This window comes from Macrobrachium nipponense, chromosome 11 (assembly GCF_015104395.2).
Source record: "Macrobrachium nipponense isolate FS-2020 chromosome 11, ASM1510439v2, whole genome shotgun sequence".
Lineage (NCBI taxonomy): Eukaryota > Metazoa > Arthropoda > Malacostraca > Decapoda > Palaemonidae > Macrobrachium > Macrobrachium nipponense.
The window spans coordinates 92,035,685-92,061,612 of NC_061087.1; the positions used below are offsets into that span (position 1 = coordinate 92,035,685).

General features: G+C 39.5%; 1 protein-coding gene across 1 annotated transcript in view; it reads right to left on the bottom strand.

The window, feature by feature from the left end:
• The window catches only part of LOC135207226 (DNA (cytosine-5)-methyltransferase PliMCI-like), a 164,475-nt gene that overhangs the window by 82,013 nt on the left and 56,534 nt on the right, over window positions 1–25,928 (bottom strand). The window contains exons 7-14 of the mRNA XM_064238858.1: window positions 23,240–23,499; window positions 22,003–22,800; window positions 21,577–21,744; window positions 14,967–15,083; window positions 8,607–8,693; window positions 8,163–8,328; window positions 4,634–4,759; window positions 3,865–4,058 (exon numbers count right to left, since the gene is read on the bottom strand). Of these exons, the coding sequence (XP_064094928.1) occupies window positions 3,865–4,058; window positions 4,634–4,759; window positions 8,163–8,328; window positions 8,607–8,693; window positions 14,967–15,083; window positions 21,577–21,744; window positions 22,003–22,800; window positions 23,240–23,499 (1,916 nt within the window). The remainder of the gene's footprint in view (window positions 1–3,864; window positions 4,059–4,633; window positions 4,760–8,162; window positions 8,329–8,606; window positions 8,694–14,966; window positions 15,084–21,576; window positions 21,745–22,002; window positions 22,801–23,239; window positions 23,500–25,928) is intronic.

Below are 25,928 nucleotides of genomic sequence, written 5' to 3' on the forward strand. Positions count from 1 at the left end.
CTCTTCAATGGTCGCGAGCGATCAGAATCCCTCCAACCGCGTCTAGGGGACGAAGATCCAGACGACGAGAAACACTCACGCAGGATGCTTTTACAATAGCGATCCCTGGCAGTCTGGGGTGTCACAGAACCTGCCAAAGGGACACCTGATCAGTGGGGAATCTCCACAACCTCCTTACGGTTTTTGACATTCCTTCTCCTCTGGGCTTGGGAGCTTGGAAGAGGTCTAGACCTGGGAGCGTTGTGGAGCCGACCAGACGCCCCCTCCACTACACTGGGGACACTCATATCACTGTCCACTGTATAATCACTAGCCTTACCTTGCAAAGCAGCCATTTTGTTTTCCATGATTTTGAAAGCGGCTCTTAGATCCGCAAGTTCCTTTGCCGAATCTGCAGGATTTGCAATAGGTGAAGAGGCTGAAAAGGAAGGAGAAGTGGCAATTCTTACAAGAGGGGAAGAAGTTCCCAAACTAGGAACTAGCTCATTAGATCTAGAACCACTCATACTTCTAGAGGAAGCTTTCCTCACTCTCTCTCTCTTTCTAACTTCTTCAAATAAGTAGTTAGATTCTTCCACTCTTTCTCACTCAAATTCTCGCATTCCTTACAAGTGTTAGTAAAAGAACATTCATACTCTCTGCAACCTTTACATACGGTGTGAGGATCGACCGAAGCTTTCGGCAACCTCACCTTACAGCCTACATTCACACAATATCTCATCACCATTCCGGCGTCAGACATTCTAAGAAAATTCTAAAGCAAGTCCACAAAACAGTCCACAAAAGCGTATGCCAATCCAACAATCCAGATACGTCACCAAAAGTCGGTCAAGAAGATCAATTGTCGATGAAAAAAGAAAATCCAGTCAAGAGGAACCAACAACAATGTTGATGGTCCGGGCGACATAGGAAATCTGATTAGAAAACGGGAATGGTTCCTAGTCCTGCCACCCAGGGCAGTGCGGTAGATCACCTGACCTACCTGTAGCGTGTGCCGCGAAATTTGAATTTCTGTTGGGGACTACGGAGTCTATAGCTAAGTATATATCTGGCAGGGAAGTTTAATGTATAAAACTGCATTTGTAAGCTAATACCCTTACAGTATAGTGATATTCAATCATTTGTCTTCATTTTGAAAGAAATTGGAAGTCTCTAGGACAATATTTGGATTTATGGGGAATTTTTGAAAAAATATTTGTTTACGTCCGCGCGTTACGAATTCATGCATTATTTTATGATAATATTTTCTCTGTGTTGCTTTTATCGTTTCACAATGTGTTATATACCAAAATGATCGCAATTTAGTGTACATTACAACAAAAAAAAAGTAACTTGTTACCTTTAACCGTTTTGCGCACAGCGTGATTTGAATACAATTATATATGAAATTTTGTTTTTGCGCTATCATATATCGCATTATTTATATATGATAATGATAATTTTTTTCATTTCTGATGGTTGCATACTAAACTTCAGCCAATGACAAAAAAAAAGGAGCCAAAAATGAACTCTTAATCTTGAAAACTAAGCGCGCTGTGATTTTTTGAAAAAAATATTTTTTCCGCTTCCGCGCTCACTCTGAAACACCTTCGGCACACGGGAGACATTTTTTTTTTTACCGCTTTGGCGTTTAAGGGTTAAGTGGGAGCTTTGTAGCGATGGAGTATTCTGATGGCTACCAAAGTTATACAGTTAAGGAGTTGTGAGATACCTAGCAAAAATTTAAAAGGTGTCCTTGCCCTGGGTGCAGTACCGACATATAAAAACAACCAGAAACACTGTCACCTACACTGAAAGAACACCACAACCCATTCACTAAGTGGTGGGTGCTCCTAAAAACTCTTTATAATTTGATAGTATCTCCTGGCTACTAAAATCTCTATACTTTGATATAAAGTGAAGAGATAAGAGAAAATCCTATGCTTCCTCTTGACATACCATGCCAGTCCTTATCCTGTGGTATCGAAGAATTTTAAACACTGTTAACCTGGCGTAAGTCTGAGGTTGGGCACCTGTCAAACTGCTAGGAGTTTGTGGACGTCGTAAGCTCTCAAGTTGGCACCATAGTGTAGCTGGTGCCATGCAAGCTGAGTACCAGGGAAGCCCAAAACTCTGGGTGCAGGGAGCTCTATAGCTGGAGCCAAACTTGTAGTGGGCGTCAGGCAAGCTAGCAACTCGAGGTTCTGGAAGCTCTGTAGCTAGTGACAGATAACAGCTCGTACCAGTCTGGAGAAGGTGCCAAGTGAGCTGTGCTAGCTCTCAGAGATATAAATACTGCTGGTGCCAGGTGTGTTGGGTTCCAGTCGAGCTGCTGGGAGTTTGTGGATACCGTAAGCTCTAAAGTTGGTGCCAGACTGTAGCTGACATCAGGCAAAGCCTAAGCTCCAGGCACGGGGAGCTCTATAGTTGGGCACCAGGAAAACTAGTTAGCTAGTAGCTCGAGGTTCTGGAAGCTCTATAGCTAGTGACAGACTTTAGCTAGCACCATCAAAGCAAGTGGTTCTGTTTCCACTTCTTATGATAGTGAGACGCGAAGGCCAATTATAATCCCAGTAGGTCGATGCGGAATGGAAGCAAGGGGCATAGGTGCCTGAAATCTACAGAGGTAGAGGCTGCTCTGATGTTCTTAGCTTTCGCTTATGAAAAGCAAAGTTGTTTTCCCGAGTCTGAGTGTATTAGAGATAATTTTCTTTAGGATGAAGGACAAAGCAATCTTAATCAGATGGTGAAGGGGTGCTTGACTGACCATCAAAGGATAAGAAGACCCTCTTGATTATCAAGTCCTGCTCAGGTAAATACCTAAAACAACTCCAATTAAACAAAGAGCTCACTCCTTTCCCTCAGAGTTGATGAGTGCTCCTGGATGCTTGGAGCATGTGCTGGCGCCTGGCTGTAACTGGAGTCAGGCGAGCTGGACGCCAGGCAAGTTAGGAATTCAGGAGCTGGACGGAGCTTCTGGAAGCCAAGAATGTCTGTTAACCTCCAAGGAATGTCCTACGACAAAATGCTCAGCACAAATACGTTTTAAATATCCTACTGTCAACTTGTGCATTATCAAAGTAACTGTACTAAATACAGTTGAGAAGTTCTTGAGCTGCCCAGGAAACTTGCATCTCCAACAGAGGAGATGTCCTATAAGGCAATCCCTTATGATGACATACGATCAGTATGCTATTCATCAGAGACATCCCATGATGATAAGACACATGCCTCCCCCTCCCCATACTCAAGTCATCTAACTGGTAACAGCAAAGCAGTGGTCTATCAACAAAAGCACCACACAGACCCACTGGTGTGCTTCAGTGTCATACAGTGTATTGTATTTTGTGTACTTTGGAAATGAGGTTGTAAAGGGAACTAAAAAGATGAGTGATGGTCTACTTGAGAAAATTAAGCAAGCTTGGGTTAGAAAACACAGTTTGTCTCATCAACATCCCATAAATCACATGCATGTCTAATTCACAATACATAGTGGTAGGAGTCTGGGTTTGCTGAAGCATACCCAGGCATTCTACATCTCAAAATGTAAACAAAGTATCCCCCGGCCACAATATACCAGTACAGCACTTATCTAGTGTACATAACTTTGGATGCTTGTGACAAAAACATTTTACTATACTTGGGGAAAACTGGAGGATAGACAATAAGAGGGTCTCCAAAATGTATAATGGAATCTTCCTATGTCATTTTAAGGTTGCATGTTACTGGATGTCAAACCTACTCGGGATAAACTCAGTTCCTAACAGGAATCAAAAGCATTCCAAATCCCCTATTACTATTCATATGTGATTCATAAATATTTATGAGGGTTGTAACATTGTACCTGGTAAGGCTTTTTCAAAGAATTCCAATAAATTTCTTTACCTTTCCAGTGCTTCCCATAAGTTGTGCCTTTGCTGGGGGCTCATAAAATTCTCTATCTTCAGGACTGTAGCCCTGAGAGAAGAAAAACCTGTATGGTCCTTCCTTCATGTAGTCATCTACACTTGGATTAGTGATGTTCTCTTGATAGGACACACAACACTTGCCAGCTACATCACTGAAAGACACTGTTACCTCTGAAAAAAAAATTGAATCAATTAATATTATCAATATAGACAAGTACCTACTAACAATTAATTTCAACTACTTTTGCCAACACTCCTTCATTATCTAACGATACCATGTAATAAGACAAAATAAAGATCTGCAAGCCTAACATAAATTATATCTTTTTTTAAAGTTTTTCAATTTAAATTCATGTGGTATCATAAAAACCTATTAAAATATGTACCACATAACTCATGTAGATTTGAAGATAAGGATCTCTAATGAAAGTAAAAAGTAGTAACAATAAACAAAGGTAATTATGAGGAGAACCCCATTTTACCCCTGTGAATAATGCACTCTAAAAATCATATAGTAACCATGAAATAATTAATATTCAATTTTCTACATAATACAAGCTAAAGCCTTCAACAACAACAATAACAAATAATCTTAATACAATTACAGTACTGTAGCTTCAAAGAGCCAGATTATAGAAAAAAGTAATATCTACCACTTCCTTCTTTCTCAAAGGTTTTTAAATTTCTAGAATATTTAGAAAATACATACACTGAAAATTCCAGATTTATTGTGCTTTTAATCTCACCTTCATCACTCCAGTAAAGAAGATTAAGCTCAGCCTGAAATGAGGCTGAAACACCTCTGTGTGTATTCTCAGGACGATAGAATTTTGCGACACGAGCAAACACTTCACTAGGTCTCTGGACAGATTCTGTAACAGGTACAGTTAAACTTGAATGAGACTTAAGTTGAAATCATTAAAGCTCCCTTTCCTGGCATCACATAAAATCAAGCTTACAGCAAATTATGTTTAATCTGTCTTACATCAAAGAATTTCTTCTACCTTATGGGACATAGCCTTTGGGAGTTATACCCACAATGAGCTACTGATACAAAGAAAATATTGGAGAATGATAGTAAACATTACAAATACAAATATGTAACTGTTGCCGTATCAGTAACTGACATATGTTTGATCAGTCATCCAACTGAAGAGGTTACATACCAAAGCCTACTTCATCAACCTCTGATTTTACTAATTGCTGTCAATTTTTCTGTCTGATTCCTTCAACACTAAGTCAAGTTGAGATTTGAAAGCAATGAATATAATGTAGAAAATTTGGAGAGAGAGAGAGGAGAAGAAGAGGAGAGAGAGAGAGAGAGAGAGAGAGAGAGAGAGAGAAATATATCAAAACATAATGTATACACATACATGCACAAATACAAATTAGAAATTAGTACATGATAAGTAGTAGACTGCACTAATTGCAACAATGAAAATTTCTCACTGTACTAAAGAATGTACAGTAACTTTGTGTAATCTTAACTTGAAGACAATGATGTGAATAACAATTAATAAATCCTGATTTCACACTTCTTTTAACCTTGAATCTTATGCTTCTAAGTGAATGAAACACAATAATCATTAAGAAAAAATAACAATTGCTTTAAAAAATCATTACCATTGTAATGTATTCTACTTCACTTTTAGCCAATCATGGTATTTCAGAGCAAGTACTTGAAAAATCAATGTTGCACACTACACATGAAATAATAACAATGTCATCAGACTTCTTACGCAAAAGTATTGAGGGAGAATATAAAAGAACACATTAATATGGTTAACTTAACACAAAGCAAAGATATGAGAATGCATGTGAAACAATGAAAATAAATAACTGATAGCCTATAAAGAAATTTATTATTTAAATAATTAAGGAAAAATGCTGAAACATCAACTTCCAGCTAATGCACACTTGTACGTCCAAAAGGGAAGGAAGAATTCCATATGAACAAAAATACTTCACTTAGGATTACTAAGGACAACTATAAATGCTACCATCAGTGTTTCACTGCTTCAATCAGGAGATAAATAATTGCTTAACCCTTAAACGCCGAAGCGGTAAAATAAAAATTGTCTCCCGTGTGCCGGAGGTGTTTCGGAGTGAGCGAGGAAGCGGAAAAAATATTTTTTTCAAAAAATCACAGCGCGCTTAGTTTTCAAGATTAAGAGTTCATTTTTGGCTCCTTTTTTTTGTCATTGGCTGAAGTTTAGTATGCAACCATCAGAAATGAAAAAAATTATCATTATCATATATAAATAATGCGATATATGATAGCGCAAAAACGAAATTTCATATATAATTGTATTCAAATCGCGCTGTGCGCAAAACGGTTAAAGGTAACAAGTTACTTTTTTTCATTGTAATTTACACTAAATTGCGATCATTTTGGTATATAACACATTGTAAAACGATAAAAGCAACACAGAGAAAATATTATCACAAAATAATGCATGAATTCATAACGTGTGGACGTACACAAATATTTTTTTCAAAAATTCACCATAAATCTAAATATTGTCCTAGAGACTTCCAATTTCTTTCAAAATGAAGACAAATGATTGAATATTACTATACTGTAAGAGTATTAGCTTACAATTGCAGTTTTAGACCATATCTGACGAGTTAAAGTTTACCGAATGTCAAATTTTTTAATATATCTTTTTTATATGCAATTATTTTAGAAATTAGAAAAGCTACAACCTTCAAATATTTTTCGTTTTATTCTACATGAAATTGCGCACATTTTCATATATAAAACTCTATGAAATGCCTAATATGAAAAGGAGCAAATATTACGAGAATGGGACGTACGCATTTCGGAGATTTGTGGAGGAGAATCCGCGCGCGGAGGGAAGGAAAGTTTTTTTCTTAAATTCACCATAAATCTAAATATTGTGCTAGAGACTTCGAATTTGTTTCAACATGAAGATAAATGACTGAATATTACTAGACTGTAAGAGTTTTAGCTTACAATTGCGTTTTTCGACTATTTCGGTAGAATCAAAGTTGACCGAACGTGGTTTTTTTTCTATTTATCGTGATTTATATGCAAATATTTCAAAAATGAGAAAAGCTACAACCTTCAATTATTTTTTGTTGTATTCTACATAAAATTGCACACATTTTCATATATAAAACTTTATGTAACGGCTAATTTAAAATGGTGCAAACATTACCACAATCGCACGTATGATTTTTTCGGATGAGTTACCACGCGGATGTAAAGAAAATGTTATTTTTTTCATAAATTCACCATAAATCGAAATATTGTGCTAGATTCCAATTTGTTGCAAAATGAAGGTAAATGATTGAATACTACTAGAATATAAGCGTTTTAGCTTACAATTGCGTTTTTCAACCATTTCGGTAGAGTCAAAGTTGACCTAAGGTTGAAAATTTGTCACTTATCATTTTTTATATGAAAATTTTTCAAAATTGATAAAAGCTACAACCATGGGTTGTTTTTAGTTGTATTGTGCATGAAATTGCGCACATTTCCATACATAAAACTTTTGTGTAACGGCTAATTTAAAATGGTGCAAACATTACCACAATCGCATGTATGATTTTTTTTGGAAGAGTTACTGCGCGGATGTAAGGAAAAAGTTTTTTCATAAATTCACCATAAATCGAAATATTGTGCTAGAGACTTCCAATTAGTTGCAAAATTAAGGTAAATGATTGAATATTACTAAAATATAAGAGTTTTAGCTTACAATTGCGTTTTTCGACCATTTCGGTAGAGTCAAAGTTGACCAAAGGTTGAAATTTTGGCACTTATCGTTATTTATATAAAAATATCTCAAAACTTATAAAAGCTACAATCATGAGTATTTTTTTCTTGTATTCTACATAAAAATGTGCACATTTTCATATATAATACTCCATGTAACGGCTAATTTAAAATGGTACAAAAATTATGTCAAAGTGACGAAATAATTTCAGAGATGTGTCACAGATACTTTTTAGTGGCAAGAAAGAAATTCGCGTTTGCGCGCCTGCGTAACGATTGTAAACAAAACAACACTTTGATCCGTGAACTCCCAGCATCCCCCAAGGCGCGTGATTCAAGAGTTTTCGGCTGGTAGGCCTAAAAGTATTTTTCTGCGAACTTTTAAAAAACTTTTGTATGTCGACGTAAAATACGTCCAGACGGCACCCGAGACAAAAAATGTCGACGTAAAATACGTCCAGTTGGCGTTTAAGGGTTAAGAAGACTATGGTCTGAATACATAAATTCTGAAAGTGTGTAAGAAGTTATTACCGTACCTGGACTGCGAGAAAATATCTTCAAAATTCTGACAATTCTGAAAGGATCTGGAGTCTTTTCATTTGAACCTTTTACATTGTCACTTTTTCTGTAATACTCTGGATACATATCTTCATCAACATTCTTCTTTTTCTCTGCTTTTTTTGGAGGTACAGCTGGTTGGATCTACAAACAAATGCAAACATTTTCTATTTGTACTAGAGTAAACAGAAATACTATGAAGTGAAAGTTACCTCGAGTAACTGATTACATTTGATATGTAATTCGTGCAACTGTCCTGGAAAGAATTAGTTACTGTCACAGTTATTCCTGTAAAAACCATGCAAATTACCAACAAAAATGGTTCACTTTACCAAATATCATATATACATATGCATTAATGTTAGGTAATTATGGAATTCAAAACCACCTTTGAATACTTACCAACTTCAAGTGGGACTTACCTTAAATGTAAAAGCATCTGGGTTGACAAACATACAATCACCAACATTAAATTCATAATCCAGGTAACCAAGAGATGCAAACAATTTCTGTAGAAGAGTATAAAATACTGTTAAACAAAAAACACAGGATGACGTATCTCTTTCATTATTACCATACATACTCACATATCCTATCTACCATACCATGAGATGATGATTCAAGTTTTGTTGCCAAAGGGTGACTTCATTAAACACTGTACTGTGCAGGTTTCATTTTTGGTAAAAGATGCTAACCAAATTATTTGCGCATCGAATAAACAACCTAATCAAGAACTGTCTTTCAGCCTCCTTTTGTTTCCTTGTTATTACCCCACTATACTGATAATAACTCACCATAATGTACTGCCATAATTTAGTCATTAAAAGCTCCAAAACAGATTTCAGCTTGTTAGATTTAATACATACTTCAATTAGTGGTGTAAATGTTTCTTCCTTTTCAATCACAGCAAAGAAAAAGCCAGGCAGGAAGTTCACAGCTAGACTTTTAAGCTGCAGGTTGTAAAATCAGCTAAAGAAATAAACAATATTCAGGTTGCTAAACTCTTTGGCACAGGCAAAATCAGTCTCCAAAATAGGGAAAATCAAAAGGAGAAATTTAAAAAAAAAAATCCATCTTTCATAAAAATACAAGTTGGGAACCTACAAGAAAGTGGATGCACTTAGATGCAAAAATGGCAAAGTGGACGTCTGAAACTATAACACATTTGTTAAAAAAAAAAAAATTCTAGTCATGATTTTCCATCAAAAAAAGGCCTAGCCATTTTCACATAAAAAACTTTATGCAAGGGGTATTGCAAAAAAGTAAAATATAATTTATTAACATCTACTATAATTACAAATATATATGTATATCACAAAAAAATGCAATTTTAAATATTCACAAGTTACAAATTATGATCGCTAGCTTCAGAGGATAACTTACAGTAACAGTAAGCACTATTAAAATACACAGTATTTCTTGAGTGTTATGGAGGAGTTATGGGAGTTCCATTTGACAACGTCCTCTAGTGAGAGAGAGAGAGAGAGAGAGAGAGAGAGAGGAGAGAGAGAGAGAGAGAGGAGAGAGACGAGGAGATGGTGAGATGAGAGCGAGAGAGAGAGAGAGAGAGAGAGAGCGAGAGAGAGAGGAGAGGAGAGATAGAGAGAGAGAGAGAGAGAGAGAGAGAGAGTGTAATTGCTGCATGGATAGTTAATGATTGAATTGGCTGTTAGTGAGTTCTGGGTTGTCTGCTGGTGCAGCTGGAGTTAGTTGTTAAGAGTTCTGTGTTTTGGAGGCAGTCTTGAGGCAGTCTTTAGTCAGAACGGCGATAATCAGTAGTGTCAGCAGCGGTCTGTGAAGGCATTGATAGTGAGCTAAGTTGTGAATTTTTATTTTTTATTTTGTTGTTGTTGAGTTGATATTGTTTGTTTGGAAGTTGTTGTGCCTGTGCTGTTACATTTGTTGTGCTTGTGAGTTTCTGTTGAGTTATATGTGAGTTGTTGAGGGTTGTTGTTGGTGAGCTGTTGTGATTTCTTGGTGTTGTTGGTGGGTGTGTGTGGTGGCTCGTTGTGTTGTTGGTTTTTTGTGTTGGTGATTGTTTGTGCAGTGGTCTTTTGTTGTGGTTGTATTCCTTGTTTGTTGTTAGGTTGTGGTTGTGTTCCTTGGTTGTTGTTGTGGTCATTGGGTGTTGTGTTGTCATATTGTTGGGTTGGGTTCCTTGGTGGTTGTGTTGTTATTGAGTTGTGGGGTTGTGGTTCTTGGTTGTTGTCTTTGTTGTTGGCGGTGCCTCAGCGACCTCAACCAGCGGACAGCACAGCATAGCCTTGAGTATCTGGAGTTGGGGTGGGTACATGTGTTTGCTTTTTTTGTTCTGTGTGTAGGTAGGTCAATAGTCCTGTGTGTATTCCGTCATGTAAAGAGGAAAGTGTGACTGAGGGTGAGTTTGGCAGCTGGATTGGTTAGGTTTATTGGGGTGTGTGTGTGTGTGTGTGTGTGTGTGTGTGTGTGTGTGTGTGTGAGAGAGAGAGAGAGAGAGAGAGAGAGAGAGAGAGAGAGAGAGAGAGAGAGAGAGAGATTCTGCCCGTTTGGTTTTGAGCTTGTGATCCCGCCACATTATTTTTTGGCGCTCAAACAGGGACTGCTGGTGCAGCAGCTGCAGGACGATTGGGGTAGTGAGTTGTGTGACTGGTGGAGGAAGTGAGGATAGAAAGGTTGAAGGAGATGGAGAGGCTGAAGGAGGAGTTGCAGTTGGCTAGGGAAGCTAAGGAAAGGTTGGAAGTGGAGAATGAGAGGTTGAGGGTAGTGTGAGAGGAGCTGAAGAGCGAGTTAGAGGAAATGAGAAGAATGCTAAGGAGTGCAAAAGTGGAAATGAAAGAAGAGGTGAAACGAGCGGAAGGGAGAATGGTTGAGAAAATAGACGAAATATTCGGAGTAATGACGAATGCAGTGCATGAGATGAAGGGACTCATGAAAGAGGGAGCTGTAGGAGGTAGGCCTACTGGGTCTTGTGCCGGGCCAGGAGTGGTAAAGAAAGTGGAAGAGCGAGAGGATGAGACTACGAGTGACGAAGGCGATTTGGTTGTGATAGGTAAGAAGGGGAAGACACAGGATAAGGATAAACCTGAGGACAAGAATAAGAGGGGTGCTGAGGAGAAGAAGAAGACTAAGGGAAAGAGGGTTAGTAAGGGTGACGGACAGGATGAGATTAGGACTGAATACATTGGGGAAAGGGCTGAGATTGATTTAAATAGCAGTGAGTGGAAACAGGTAGTTAGAAAGAAGAAGGGTAAGAAGAGCGTCATCAAGAGTATGGAAGTGGATTCGCTTTATTCGGAAGAGGGAAAGAAGGGTCAGAATGGAAGTAGCAAAAGTGAGAGTGCGCAAGAAGTACGAGAGGCTGTGTATATGAGAGAGGTACCCAGATGTGCACAATATGAGGAATATGGTAGTAAGGACATAGGGGACTTTTTTAAGGAATATGACAAGTATTGTGAGGCTAAGTATGGGGATAACAAGAGTCTGGGCAAGAGAGTTAGGTAGCTTTTTGACGGGATTTATGTTGAGTATGTATGGGGTAATGATGAGTATAGGGAATGTGCCGTCTGAGTGTGAAAGCCAGAATTGTGGAACAGGCAAAGAGGATAAGGAGTAGCGTTAGATATAGGAGAAAGCATGATTTTGAAGAGGCAAGAATGAATGTTGGTGAGTCGTTGTCAATGTATGTCTGTAGGTTATAAACATTAGCCAGGAAAAAGTTTGGGGACGAAGGGATAAATGAGTGTAAGGCGTTAGTGCGGAAGTTGTTGGCGACTGTACCAGAGGGTATATGAGCTTACATATCTGAAACGTAAGGCAAAAATGCGATGGAAAAATGAAAGTTTAACGTGGAACGACATTTTAGAAATAGTAGAGGATTACGAGTTAGATAGGTGTATGAAAGAGAGTAGAAGTGTTAGTGTTAGGACTGAAGTAGCTGAGGTTATACCAGTTTAAAGGCTATAGGGAAACAGTTTTAGAAGGGCCGAGGTGAATGGCAGAGCGAGTGGTTGATAGGAGTGTTAATACAAGTAACGTGAGTGTAGTTAGCCCTGAAAGATAGGAGTGCGAGTGTCTGAAGAGCAAGGTCAGTTAGTTGTGAGCGAGAACAGCAGTGTTACAGATGTGGTAAGCCAGGACACAGGAAGAATGAAAGTCGGTAGGCGTTAGGAGCATGCTTCTGGTGTGGGCAAACGGGGCATTTAGTGAGCGAGTGTAAGAAAGATAGGGATATTAAGTGTTACAGGTGTGGACAGGTAGGGCACAGCTAGTGGATGTCGGGGTACCTGTATGAACGTGGTTTGCGACAACTGCGGGAAGAATGGGCATTATGCTAGGATGTGTAGAGCCGCGAGCGAAATGTGTCGAATGTGGAATGGAAGGTCATGTGGTGAATGTGTGTAGGCAAAAGAGGAGGGGTCAGGCTGGGAATTCGGGAAACTAGGTGTTAAGGGGATACAGTTGGGTGGGCCCTCTAGTATGCGACAGTACTTTCGGGAGAATGTAATGAGTGAGTGGTTGAGGGTGAACAAATTTGAGCTGAGTGTCAGTGAGCAAATGGGTTTGGAAGATTGGCAGTTGGTGTTGGTTGAGTATGGAAGAAAGGAGGAGGTGGTAAGGAAAGAGAATGAAAGGGGGAAACGTGAGTTGCATGATAGAGGGGTTAGTGTTAGGGTAAAAATGGTGGATAAGGCATGTGATACAGATGACTGAGGGGAGGAATGATACTAGTGGTGTGTGTGGGTTTGAATTGTCAGGGTTTGGTGAAATTTCACCAAGAAGGGAATCAGGTGGTAAGGATATGGTTGGCAGTATGAATGAGTCTCTTCAGGAGTTTGGCAGGAGTGTAAATGAGGCTAGTGATTTGGTGGCAGAGTTACGAGAGATATTGAGACAAGAGTTAGAAGGGGTAGATGAGATCATGAATGGGATTTGGGAGGATAGTAGTGAGGGAGATGGTAGTGGGAGTCTGACTGGAAGCGGTCTGGGGGAAGTGGATGGCAGTGTAACTGAATGTGTATGAGGGCCCTCAAACAAGATCCAGGAGGCCTGAGTCCAAGCATCCGTGGGTGTTGCAGAAGGCTATTTAGTGTGGGTGTTGCGAGTGTAAGGAGACATTGCCAAATGTAACAGGGTAGGAAATATGGAGGAGTTATGGGAGTTCCATTTGACAATGTTCTAGAGAGAGAGAGAGAGAGAGAGAGAGAGAGAGAGAGAGAGAGAGAGAGAGAGAGAGAGAGAGAGAGAGAGAGAGAGAGAGAGAGAGAGAGAGAGAGAGCTGTATGGATAGTTAACGATTGAATTGGCTGTTGGTGAGTTCTGGGTTGTCTGCTGGTGCAGCTGGAGTTAGTTGTTAGAGTTCTGTGTTTTGAAGGCAGTCTTTAGTCAGAAAGGTGATGATCAGTGGTGTCGGCAGCAGTCTGTGAAGGCATTGATAGTGAGCTAAGTTGTGTGTTTTCATTTGTTGTTTAGCTGTTGTTGAGTTGATATTGTTTGCTTTGGAGTTGTTATGCCTGTGCTGTTAGATTTGTTGTGCTTGTGAGTTTCTGTTGATTTATATGTGAGTTGTGGTTGTGAGTTGTTGAGGGTTGCTGTTGGTGAGCTGTTGTGATTTCTTGGTGTTGTTAGTGGGTGTGTGTGTTGGCTTCTTGTGTTGGTGATTGTTTGTGCAGATTTTTGTTGTGGTTATATTCCTTGTTTGTTGTTAGGTTGTGGTTGTGTTCCTTGGTTGTCTGTTGTGTTCTGGTTGTGTTCCTTGGTTGTTGTTGTGTTGTTGCAGTCATTGGGTGTTGTGTTGTCGTGTTGTTGGGTTGTGGGCCTTGGTTGTTGTGTTGTTGTTGAGTTGTGGTTCTTGGTTGTTGGGTTGTGGTTCTTGGTTGTTGTTTTTGTTGTTGGTGGTGGCTCAGCAACCTCAACCAGCGGACAGCACAGCATAGCCTAGAGTATCTGGAGTTGGGTGAGTACATATGTTTGTGTTTTTTTTGTTCTTGTTCTGTGTGTAGGTAGGTCAATTGTCCTGCGTGTATTCTGTAGTGTAAAGAGGAAAGTGTGACTAGGGGTGAGTTTGGCAGCTGGATTGGTTAGGTTTATGTGGGGGGATTTCGCCCGCTTAGTTTTGAGCTTGTGATCCCGCCACAGAGTCACATTAATCATCACTATGTTCCTCTTTAGTTACTGATTTTTAGGTCTAGAAATACTGTACGTATTAAAGTTTATCCCAATAATTTGTTTAAAACACAGTGACAATAAAATAGCTGAAGGTTTTTATGTCACATATGGACAAGGCTTTTGCACTGCAGGTTAAACATCCCCTCCCCTAAACTTATACTTCATGTATGAGGAAACCCCCCTGAAACTAGAATAAAAATTAGATCCCAGAAAACAGCGTGATATATCAATATATGTAATAGTAAAGCCAGAAAATGTCTAAAACAATTGCTTGTCCATTCCTAACTTTTACTCATAATGATGGAGAATGATTGCACTATGGATGTAAAAGTTGAACAAATTTATATATTAAATACATCATCAATTTTGACCAATGCAACCACAAAAAAACTTTTCCTTCTCAATCCTGAAGCTATCCACTCTTTACCATTCAAGATTTAGATCTACAATCAGTTTCAGCATGGATGGAATATGACAAAACTAAAAGTACTGGATTTCTGCAGCTAAACAGTACTAATGATAGAAAGAGTTCTGCAACAAAATGCTAGCACAAGACATTGTTGGGAACCTAAGCTAAATGGTAATCAGCTGAATAATTTACAGATGCTAAAGGTTAACAAAAAGGAATAACCACTTACCTCACTATCCTTTGAGCTCTCTAGGCTCTTCCCCAGGACACAAGATTCCCTCAACTCACGTTTTTTAATACGAGCACATGATATACAGTGACGGTGTTTTTTGTCATCATCGACAACCTAAAAAGAAAAATGTTCATTTATAAACACAAATTCATTATATGTAGCTTCAAAAGAACATGCTCCCTAGAATGCCATTCCTCTTCCCTCTATCTTGCACCGCTTTATGATGTTTGCTTTTCATACATCCTATGAGAGGTACCATTTATTTTGTCTTACATGATATTTAGTACACTGTAAATGGCACTAAGGGTTCACTGTCATGTCCATTTTGTCCCACACAATTTACTCCTCTTATTTTTCATCGTTTCCCACTGTCTCTTCCATAAATTCAACCTTGCTTCAATTTTTATCTCTCATAAAAGAGTAAACCCTTTTTGCAAGTCTTGTAGGTCTAGAAATGTGACTTATGGTCTCATTAATCTGAATTTTGATAAAACTGATAACCCTGACTTTACAAATGAATTTGTGATCTGGTTAAAATACCTCATAATAATCACTCACAGGATAGGAAGAAAGGAGAAACAATGAGAAGGCATGTACTACTCAAAACTGTTATTTTTCAACTTTTAATCTACTGAAGATAAAGGATCCTAGTAATTAAAATAGTCAAAAGATGGCAGAGACAAGAGAAAGTATATGTATTTACAAACTTAAAATAGGGAAAGCTATAGGACTGATAACTGGTTTTATGACACAATTGAATGGGAGTACTCTACAGGCTGAGGTTGAGAAAATAAAACTAAAAGAAAAAAATCAGACCCAGGGAGGAGAGGAGAATGGAACCCATAATGTAACAAATGCACTAATACAAAATATGCTTAACACTTAAGTGCTGGGCTAAAAATAACACATGCAACACCCCAGACCAGGCAAATTTTGAGGTCAGCCAAGTCAAGAAAAAAACATGTCAATTGAAAGAGAAAGATGCAAATGCAAATGATGTAAGAAAAATAACTACTAAAAATTCTCCCTACCTTCCACAAAAAGTTGAAAATGACTAGGTATTTACAACACCTTGTGGGGCCCCTTTTACAGACAATCATACATTTTACCAAGTTATACATGTTTTTTTACTAATAAATTAATTTTATTTTGTAAAATTGTAATTACAGCTCACACAATATCATAACAGATAAGACCTCGAAACAGTAACAAATTCTGAGTATATTTGTTGTAAAATGTTTACATAAATTTACCGAGATTGAAGAAGCAGTAACTTTTTTTGGATTATACATGTTTTTTCTAATATCTTGCTGTACTTTTCTGTGCAAATTCCAGGAGATAATCTGTTCACCACTCAAAAATGACATTTTTATAATAATATAGTTTCACTTATACCTACCCGGTGGTTACATATAGCTGTCGTCTCCTGATCACGGCAGAATTTGAAATTCGAGGCAGCGCTAATGGTTTGACAGGTGATCCCTCTACTCCCGCCCTCTACCGGGTACCAGGAACCATTCCAACAATAAATCAGAAGTTTCATGCCTACCTGTCCATATGAGGGGAGGAGGGCGGGCTTCGTTATGTAACCACCGGGTAAGTATAAGTGAAACTTTATATTATTATAAAAATGTCATTTTTACTTATACAACTTCCCCGGTGGTTACATATAGCTGATTGACACATTTAGGTGGTGGGACAATGGCAGCTAAAATAACAACTGTTGGAATTATCCGAAGATATAGGTTCCTTACCTTTAAAGACCGCTGACTCAGTGGTTACTGCCTCTGTAGTCTGCTGGCCTTTATTGTACCGACAGGATATATGGATCCGTGTGCTGGACACAATAATAAGTACTTGTTGAGGACGTGACCGTAACGGACAAGACTATAATGCCCCTGCTCAGGGCACAGTACAAAGCACAAAAAACCAAAGAAACGAGGGATCACCACACCCGGTTAAAAAAAAAAAAATACACCAAGACATTAAAAGACTGAAAGATACTCAAAAAACCCCATGTATCTTCAGACAACCTTAAAACAAAAAACCACAATCAAGGCGAAAAGTTAGTGAGGATGGGAGTCATCCTTCTCTCCCTCACCCAATACTGTGTCAGTCACAATGAATGGCCCCAATGTACTGCAATTTTCATATGTGGTTTGCAAATCTGTCAGATAATGAGATGCGAAGACAGAATTGCTTCTCCAATATGTATGTCGATTTAATAATGTCTTTTAAAGACAGGTTACGTCTAAACGCCATAGACGTAGCCACTGCTCTTATTTCATGAGCTTTGACTCTAATCACTTTGATATCTGAGTCCTGACATTGTTCGCGAGCCTCAGTAATCAAATTCCTTAAAAAGGAGGACAGCGCATTTTTAGAAAGAGGACGAGAAGGATCTTTCACTGAGCACCACAGGTTATCACTTTTACCTCTTATACCTTTGGTTCTTTGCACATAATGTCTAAGTGCTCTCACTGGGCAGAGAAGACATTCAGGCTCATTAGGCCCCACTAGCTCCGAAATGTTCTTTATAGAGAAAGAACGAGGCCAAGGATGGGAGGGATTTTCATTCTTAGCCAAAAAACCCAGCATTGATGAGCAAATGGCATTTCCCTTTGCAAACCCAACTCTCTTATCAATAGCATGGAGCTCACTGATCCTTCTAGCCGATGCTAAAGCACAAAGAAAGAGTCTTTCTAGTCAGATCTCTAAAAGAACTAGATGAAATTGGTTCGAATTTGTCAGACATCAGCCATTTGAGAACTACATCCAGGTCCCAAGCTACTGTTCTTGACTCCTTTTTCTTGGTTGTATCAAAGGAACGAATCAGGTCTGAGAGGTCTTGATTATTAGAAATGTCTAATCCTCGATGTCTGAACACTGAAGACAACATAGCTCTATAACCCCTAATCGTCTGGGTAGAAAGCTTCCTAGTCTCATGAAGAAAAAGAAGGAAGTTAGCTAACTGAGCTATAGAGGTCTTAGAAGACGAAATTCCTTCTTCTTTGCACCAAGCTCTGAACTGGACCCACTTGGCTTGGTACACTCGATCAGAGGATTCTCTTCTGGGTCTAGCAATAGCTCTTGAAGCTCTCTTTTAAAATCCTCTCTTTCTGAGGAGATGCTCGACAGTCTGAAGGCGACTAGTCGAAGAGCGGACAAGTTGTGATGGAACCTCAGAAGTGGGGCTGTCTGAGTAGATCTCTCCTTAACGGCAACTCTCTCGGAAAGTCCATCAACAGCTGTAGTAGGTCCGGAAACCATTCCCTGGCCGGCCAAAAAGGGGCTATCAGAGTCATCCTTACGTTCTGATGACCTCTGAACTTTGTCAGAACTAGTCTTAGCATCTTGAATGGAGGAAAGGCGTAAAGATCTAGATTTGACCAGTCCAGAAGCATGGCATCCACTGCAAACGCCTCTTCGTCTGGAACTGGGGAGCAATACAGAGGCAGACAAGCCGTCTTGTTTGTGGCGAAGAGATCCAAAAGAGGACATCCCCAAATCCCCCAAAGCTTCTTGCATATTTGAGGATGTAGAGTCCACTCTGTGGAGAGGACTTGTCCTCTCCTGCTGAGAATGTCTGCCTTTACATTCTTCGAGCCTTGAATAAATCTTGTCCTCAAAACAACCTTGTTCTCTTTCGCCCAAATGAGCAGGTCTCTCGCTGCCTCGCACAGAGAGAACGAGTGTGGCCCCCCGTTTTTTTATGTAAGAGAGAGATGTGGTGTTGTCTGCTTGAACCAGCACTACCTTCTCTCTTACCTCTGTCTGGAAGTACATTAGAGCAAAATGAATCGCCTTTAGCTCTTTCAGATTTATGTGCCAACTTTTCTGATGACTGCCAAAGTCCTGACACTTCCTTTTTCCCCAGAGTGGCTCCCCACCCTTTGTCCGATGCGTCTGACAAGAGCGTAAGGTTGGGGCTCAACTGGCTTAGAGACAAGCCCTCCTCTAGCCTTCCTTCTGACTTCCACCAAAGGAGGTCCTGCTTGATCCCTTCCGAGATGGGGAACACAAAGGAGTCTGGGAACTTCTTCCTTTGCCACTTCTGTTTCAAGTAAAATTGAAGTGGTCTCATGTTGAGCCTGCCCAGACTTACAAATTGCTCTATCGAGGCCAATGTTCCCAACAGGCTCATCCATTGTTTCGCCGAGCAAGTTTGTTTGAAGAGAAAATCGTCTATCTTGTTCAGGCAAGAGTCGATCCTTCGACGAGACGGAAAAGCCTGAAAAAGAACTGAATTCAGTCTCACTCCTAAATAAACTATCTCCTGAGAGGGAGTGAGACACGACTTGTCCTTGTTGACTAACAATCCCAGGCTGTCCATCAACCTTAAAGTCTTTTGTAAGTCCTCCACACACTTTTGTCTGGAACTTGCCCTGAGAAGCCAATCGTCCAGATACATGGAGATCCGTATCCCGTCCAGATGAAGCCACTTTGCTACTGACGACAGAACTCTGGTGAACACTTGTGGAGCTGTCGACAGGCCGAAAAAGAGGGCCCTGAACTGATAAATCCGACCCTGGAATACGAATCTCAGGAATCTCCTTGATTCCGAATGAATCGGAATATGAAAGTAGGCGTCCTGAAGGTCTATGGAAACCATCCAGTCTCCTGGATGAAGAGCTGCTAATACCAACTGGGTCGTTTCCATAGAAAACTTTGTCTTCAGGACAAAGACGTTCAGGGCGCTCACGTCCAACACCGGTCTCCAACCCCCCAAGGCCTTTTTTACCAGGAAAAGGCGATTGTAAAATCCTGGTTCCTGAGGAGTGTCCACTAACTCTATGGCCCTCTTTGCCAGTAAAGCGAGAACTTCTTGATGGAGGGCGGCAAATTTTTCGGAGTTCTCCGAGTAAACGGATAAATCCACAGAAAATTCTGTGAGAGGGGGGTGCTTCCTGAACGGAATGGTGTAACCTTCCTTCAGGACCTGAACTGTCCAAGGGTCCACTCCAAGATGAAACCAGGTCTGCCAGAAAAGGTGTAATCTGGCTCCTACTGCTGTGTGGAGGACTACGAGCCTACTTCTTGATGGAAGAGGGAGTGGTTTTAGACGAGGCTCTACCTCTCCTCCACACTCGACAGATCGGGTGAGGAGAAGGACCTGGATACCCCCCCCAGAAGGGGTAGGTGCCATACGTGGGAGCTAAGCAGGGGGCAGGAAAGACGACGAAGTATCCGTCACCAAAGGAGTCGCCGGAGAGCTTTCCAACGACTCCTTTGCAGGCCTTCGCTTCTTCCTACCCTCATACAAGCCAATACACACTGCACCACCGACCAATTCTCACAAAATACACACGGCTCAGTGCGAGAGCACTCATGCCCTTGGCACCGAGCACACAATACATGCGGATCAATTTCTGGGAAACTGCAGAATTTCCCGCATTTACGCCCTTCAGTCCCGGGGCACAGTCGCCAGATAATCGGAGGGCGCGGAGAACCCATGATCCTTTATTCACTTCACAATAATAATGAATAATGAAAACAAGAATAATTGTACTTACAATTTCAGTTTCACAATTGCAAACAGAAAGAGAAAACACAACTATACGAAAGAACAAACGACAATGAAGCGGGCAGAGAGCGTTGATAAACACGTCGACACGCCAGCAACCTGAAAGCAAAACTGGTTCTTCACCTCCCAGTCGCGCGGCACGCGCACTGTCGGACAAGCAGTTAACTATCGAGCCCCTTGTTCGAAAGCTTACGACCTATCCAGCTGCCGCTAGTAACCTTCCTATTGTAAAAGGACCGAAAAGTTTGTATCCCGTGTCGGAACTAATTGATTATTTTGCATTTTTGGTGTCATATTTCATCTGCCAGATGAGCGTTGTAGGCGTCGTAACCCTGGAAATAATGTCTAATGAATATAATTGAAAAGCGTTGTAACCTCGGAACATCGTAAGCCGAGACCGTCGTAACCCGGGGACAGCCTGTACTAGCCACATAAAGTATGATCCATTTACTCTTTATTTATTTATTTCATTACCGAAAAAATTGGTTGAGTAGTCAACACAATCTTTACATTTGGTTAAGCTTCTTGGTAAAGAAGGGGTTAAGGGTTAAAAACCAAGGAAGCACAAGAGCACATTCTCAAGTGCAGTATGTAAGAAAGGAGAACATGTTACTGGTGAGCGTTCTGTGAAAATGAGGATGTGGAAGCTTCTCCATTTAAAATTACTAGGGCAGGTCCATGTCTATCTGATTTTACTAACACTTATTTTCAACCCACTCTTTGGTAGAAAGCACTTGGAAACTATTACTATTACCCAAATAGTACTGAACACTACATTTAATAATGTTGAAAGATATGTATTTTTTCCACATTTGCTACATGTGATGATTTCAATAATGGACACATGAAATGAATCGGCTAAGGCAATTATCATGGTTATCTCATGAATATAAAACTAATTACATTGATGGTTATGTGTAGAAATATTTCTAACACACTCCCACATAGCCAATGCTGATGTGCTTGTATAAATAGGTGACTGACACCACTTAATATTTTTAGAAATATAGTACTGTATACTGTAATTTGGTTTCACAAATTTCCTAGAGTGCATACAAAACTCAACAAAACGAAATTACTAACCTCCTGCTCATCTGGTATTTCCTCAAAACGTGCATTCTGAGAGTGGTACATCATTTGATACCAGAAGTGAAGACCATCATCCTCCTTTATAGGATAATATTGATCAGGATCCTGGATACCTCCCAGTTCCTTCCAACTGTCAGGAGCTTTGTACCTCATGACATTTACCTGAAACATAAAACATCTCTATAATGGCACCTATATGCTCATACACCTAATTATGCTATTATACATTCAAGCATGTACTAAAACTAAACACTCATAGTGCACTATTGACGACATAACAAACCAAGCTAAATTTTAAAACAAAATTAATTAAATGCTAATTAAGATATATGCTGAAAACTGATCTTTTACAACAAATTAAATCATAACCTATGAAACTCCATATAAAATAAACATTCTAGCATCAAAGGAAAAACTTACCTTTTTCATCACTGAACTCAACAGTGTATCTTCACAATCCTCAGTTATGAAGAGTTCCAGAGGATCTGCTGTCTCTCCTAAAACAGTGTCACATCCTCGCCAATACCAATCTGCATGGAAATGTTTCTCTCCCTTGTTATCTTCCCACATGTGATTAATTCTAGCCAAATAAACTGGTGTCTTGGGATCATCAGGCTCTACCATTACGCTGTCATTTACACTATACAATTCATCATTAATATGTACTGAACTGTAATATGTTCTTTTGCCTTCTTTTACTATAGGGTCACCTTGCCAAGAAATCCGATGTGTATGCTTTCGAATACGATGTTGTCTGGGTTTGCTGGATGGTGCATCTTCCAATTCAATACCATCTAGGTCTTCTACTTCATTATCTTCAGCTTCTGCTATAAGTCTGTTTGGACATCGACGATTTATGCAGCATTGCTTACTTTTGCCCGAACCTCCAAATTTAATCATATCTTTGCAGAATTTACACTCACCACAATCTGACTGCTGACATGCGTCACAAACTCCGCATCGAAGCTTTTTCTTCCAAGTACTCTCTTTGTCAGCTTCAATTTGGTCTGAGAAGAAACTCTCAAACAAATTTCTAACCAATGGAGTTGTTGTTGCTTTGCTCCACTTGGGCATCTTCACCTTTATCTTTGGCACACTACGTCTTAAGGCTCGACGTTTACCAAGAGTGACTCCTGCCAGCTTAATAATTGACCGAAGGCAAGGTGTTGCAATTAGCATGTCATCTGTATCTTCACCTGCCAAATCAAAATTATGCACCTGTAAGACAAAATGTAATTATTATTTCAACTGAGGGGATTGAGATAACATTTTTTATTTATAACCCTAATTATTGTAAATTCATAGTCCTACCAACTGAAAACAGTCTGACCTAAAGTAGGAATAAACATAAAACAAAACTGAAGATGTACTTCATCCCAGCAAAACATGACCTTTGGAACTTTTATACATAAAATAACACACTATAAAAACTTCTGTTTGTATAACATTTACATGAATTGCACCGAGACAAAGATTTCACAGGTAGAGTTTTCTCAAACCAAGTTTTATAAAATTGGTTCCAATTATTGCAAACATCACATTGAAAACTAACATAGTTCCCAAAACTTCAAAGTTCATTTCAAGTGAGACTTCACATTAAAAGCATAAAACCATATAAACAAAAATAGATGCCTGAAAGTATAATGCCAAATCTTACCTGATCGCAGACAAATTGAGCATGTCTAAGTAATGAGTCTTCGGTAATCATACCCAAACCACTAGGAGGGACTGTTGTCTGGAGGCTATTGAGTAAGTCTTCATAGGCAGAATCTGGGTTCTCTACTAGAAACTCTATAACCAGTTTGCTCAGGTAAATCTTTTCCCGAACAGCATCAACAAATGGAGAGTAGGCTTCACTTGGGTTCATTAATATATATTCACCATAAGCAGTAGAGAATCCAATAAGAGCTTTTTCTCCTGAGGGAAACAAATACAGGGCAATAAATTTGACAATGCACAAATCATTTAACAAATAGGCTTTGAACATTTACAATCAATGCTATACTATTGCAGTTTTTGTCCCAATTTTTAAATGTTTACCCATATACATTGTTCAGACTTAGACTAGACAAATACATTGTTCAGACTTAGACTAGACAAATATGAACTTAACAGAATGGCAATAAGTGAACACAAAAAGTTTGAAGACTCAATTATTGATTATGACATCCATTTTCTACTCATTAAAAGTTAGTATAATAGGCTAATTTCAACAGAATTCTTTGTTAAACTCTCAAGACTCATGTAAATTTGATGCAAACAATTTCTTCTGAAATTAAAACCATGTTAATACATAATTCCAACATCTAACAACTAAATACTTATGAAGCATAGATCAAGAAGGTATCAAATATAAATTTATTAAGTAATAATTTGTATTTTTCCTTAATAAGAAAACCAAAGCCTTTTTATATGAAAATTCCTCGGGGCCAGCAGGAATCAGCCCTCCAAAACATGTGGCAACTGTCATCATCAAGCACTTTTCAGCATCAGGGACTACACAGGGTGTTTGAGATTGGATTTTGACCAAAAGCTCTCATTTGTATACCTAGGAAAAATACAAATTACTCTAACAATTTGTATATTTCTCCTATAGGAATGCATACCATTGCTTTTTACTCAGAAGATTCACTCTTTCGAAGAGAGGATAGTCGCTCAACTCAATGCAAAATTGAATCTCCACCTTGAAGTACTATGCTAGTGGGTAAATTCATGAGCAAAGCAGCAATGACCTCTATACAATCTGGCATAGGGCTTCAAAATTGATTGGGTCCTGAGCCAGTATGAGATGAATCAGAACTCTTACTCTAAGAAAACTTAAGAGAATCAAGTACTTCTGCTTCCCTAAAGATATGGTAGCACAGGTTCGAAGGTACACATCAACACTTGAGTGAACACCTGGGGGCAGTTTCTACAGGCCTTTGGAATTAATAGTCATCTGGTAGAAAAAGAATGATAATTCCTAGAAGATTACTGATGGTTGGGTATCTGGAAGTTTGCGTCTTCAAGATCCATTGGAAGCATTGAGCTGCCTCTGACAGAATTTAACATGGATGTGCCATTTCTATCTTTATGTGAATCTGTAAGACAAACTTGTTCAACGGAGAGAGATTGATAACTGACCAGTCTCCAGCTGCCAGTTGCCTTCTTCACCTGGAAGAGATGACAATAAAAGCCCAGTGAGTGGTTATGTGTGACTTCCAGCAATTCTTCTCCAACATTCCCTTCACTTCTGCTGACAAGGCCAGAGCTTTCAGAGATCTTGGAGATCTGGTAGGTATATCAGGAACAGTACCCAGTAAATAATAGAAGGGATAAGGACAATTCTCTGAAAGTAGTATAACTGTCCCAAAGGAAACAAACTACCAAGGGCTCTGCACTGTCTCTGCCACCTTACTCCATGGCACAACAGGCATCCTTAACCTCCCTTACTTGGCGGAGTTGAAGGGTAAGTCTGGAAGGGCTGGGAAGGCTCTTGATTGTTTCTATAGTAAGAAGTCAAGTAGACATACATTGGGAGTTCTAGATGAACCAGACAACACTCCAGGGATTGCACAATTAGGCATATACAAACTGACATGATATCCAGCAGCATAGCACAGTGACCTATCACATGTGAGCCTTCTGTCTGTGTGCACATGATCCATGGTTCATTCATGCATATGCCAAGCAAGACAGCAGCAACAACTATTTTCTTTTTACCTTGGCTGAGGGAAGGTGATCACTCAAAGTTCAATAGAACTTCTTGTGAAGAGGTTTCTGGGACCTCTTCTTCCTGTGGAAGGAAGAAAAAGCAAATGACAAAGGTAATGGAACTCAATGACAAAGGGGAAGGAGGAAGATATCACTAGTATTTCTTCACCTAAATCTGTCTATGAGCCCTCCTCTCCTCCAGAAATCACTCTCACTTGGAAAGAGCTCAACATGCAAACTTGGGTAAACACTACCTAGGGTGTCGGCTAGTCATCTACCATCATGCAAATAACCCTCTCATGAAAGCAAAAGGTAGGGAGTGAAACAGGGCAGTCCAAGAGGAAGGAACTGAAAAGATTCAGCGGTATCAAAGGCAAAACATCTTTCAACCTTCCTATATGTCGGTCAAGCTCTCTGCTGTTAAGGTAACCTGCCAGCACACTCCTAGCACCGATGCAAAATTAACAAAATGCTTGATAATAACAAGTGAGAGGAGGGTTCCCCATTCATCCACCTAGTTCCAGTCACCTACCTGATTAACAAGTTCCAACAATCAATTCCAGGTCCCCTAAAAATATTCCTACATAAAAGGCAATGATATTTTCATAGAAACAAGAACAAATATGAAGACTGCATGATGGATCACATAGTAT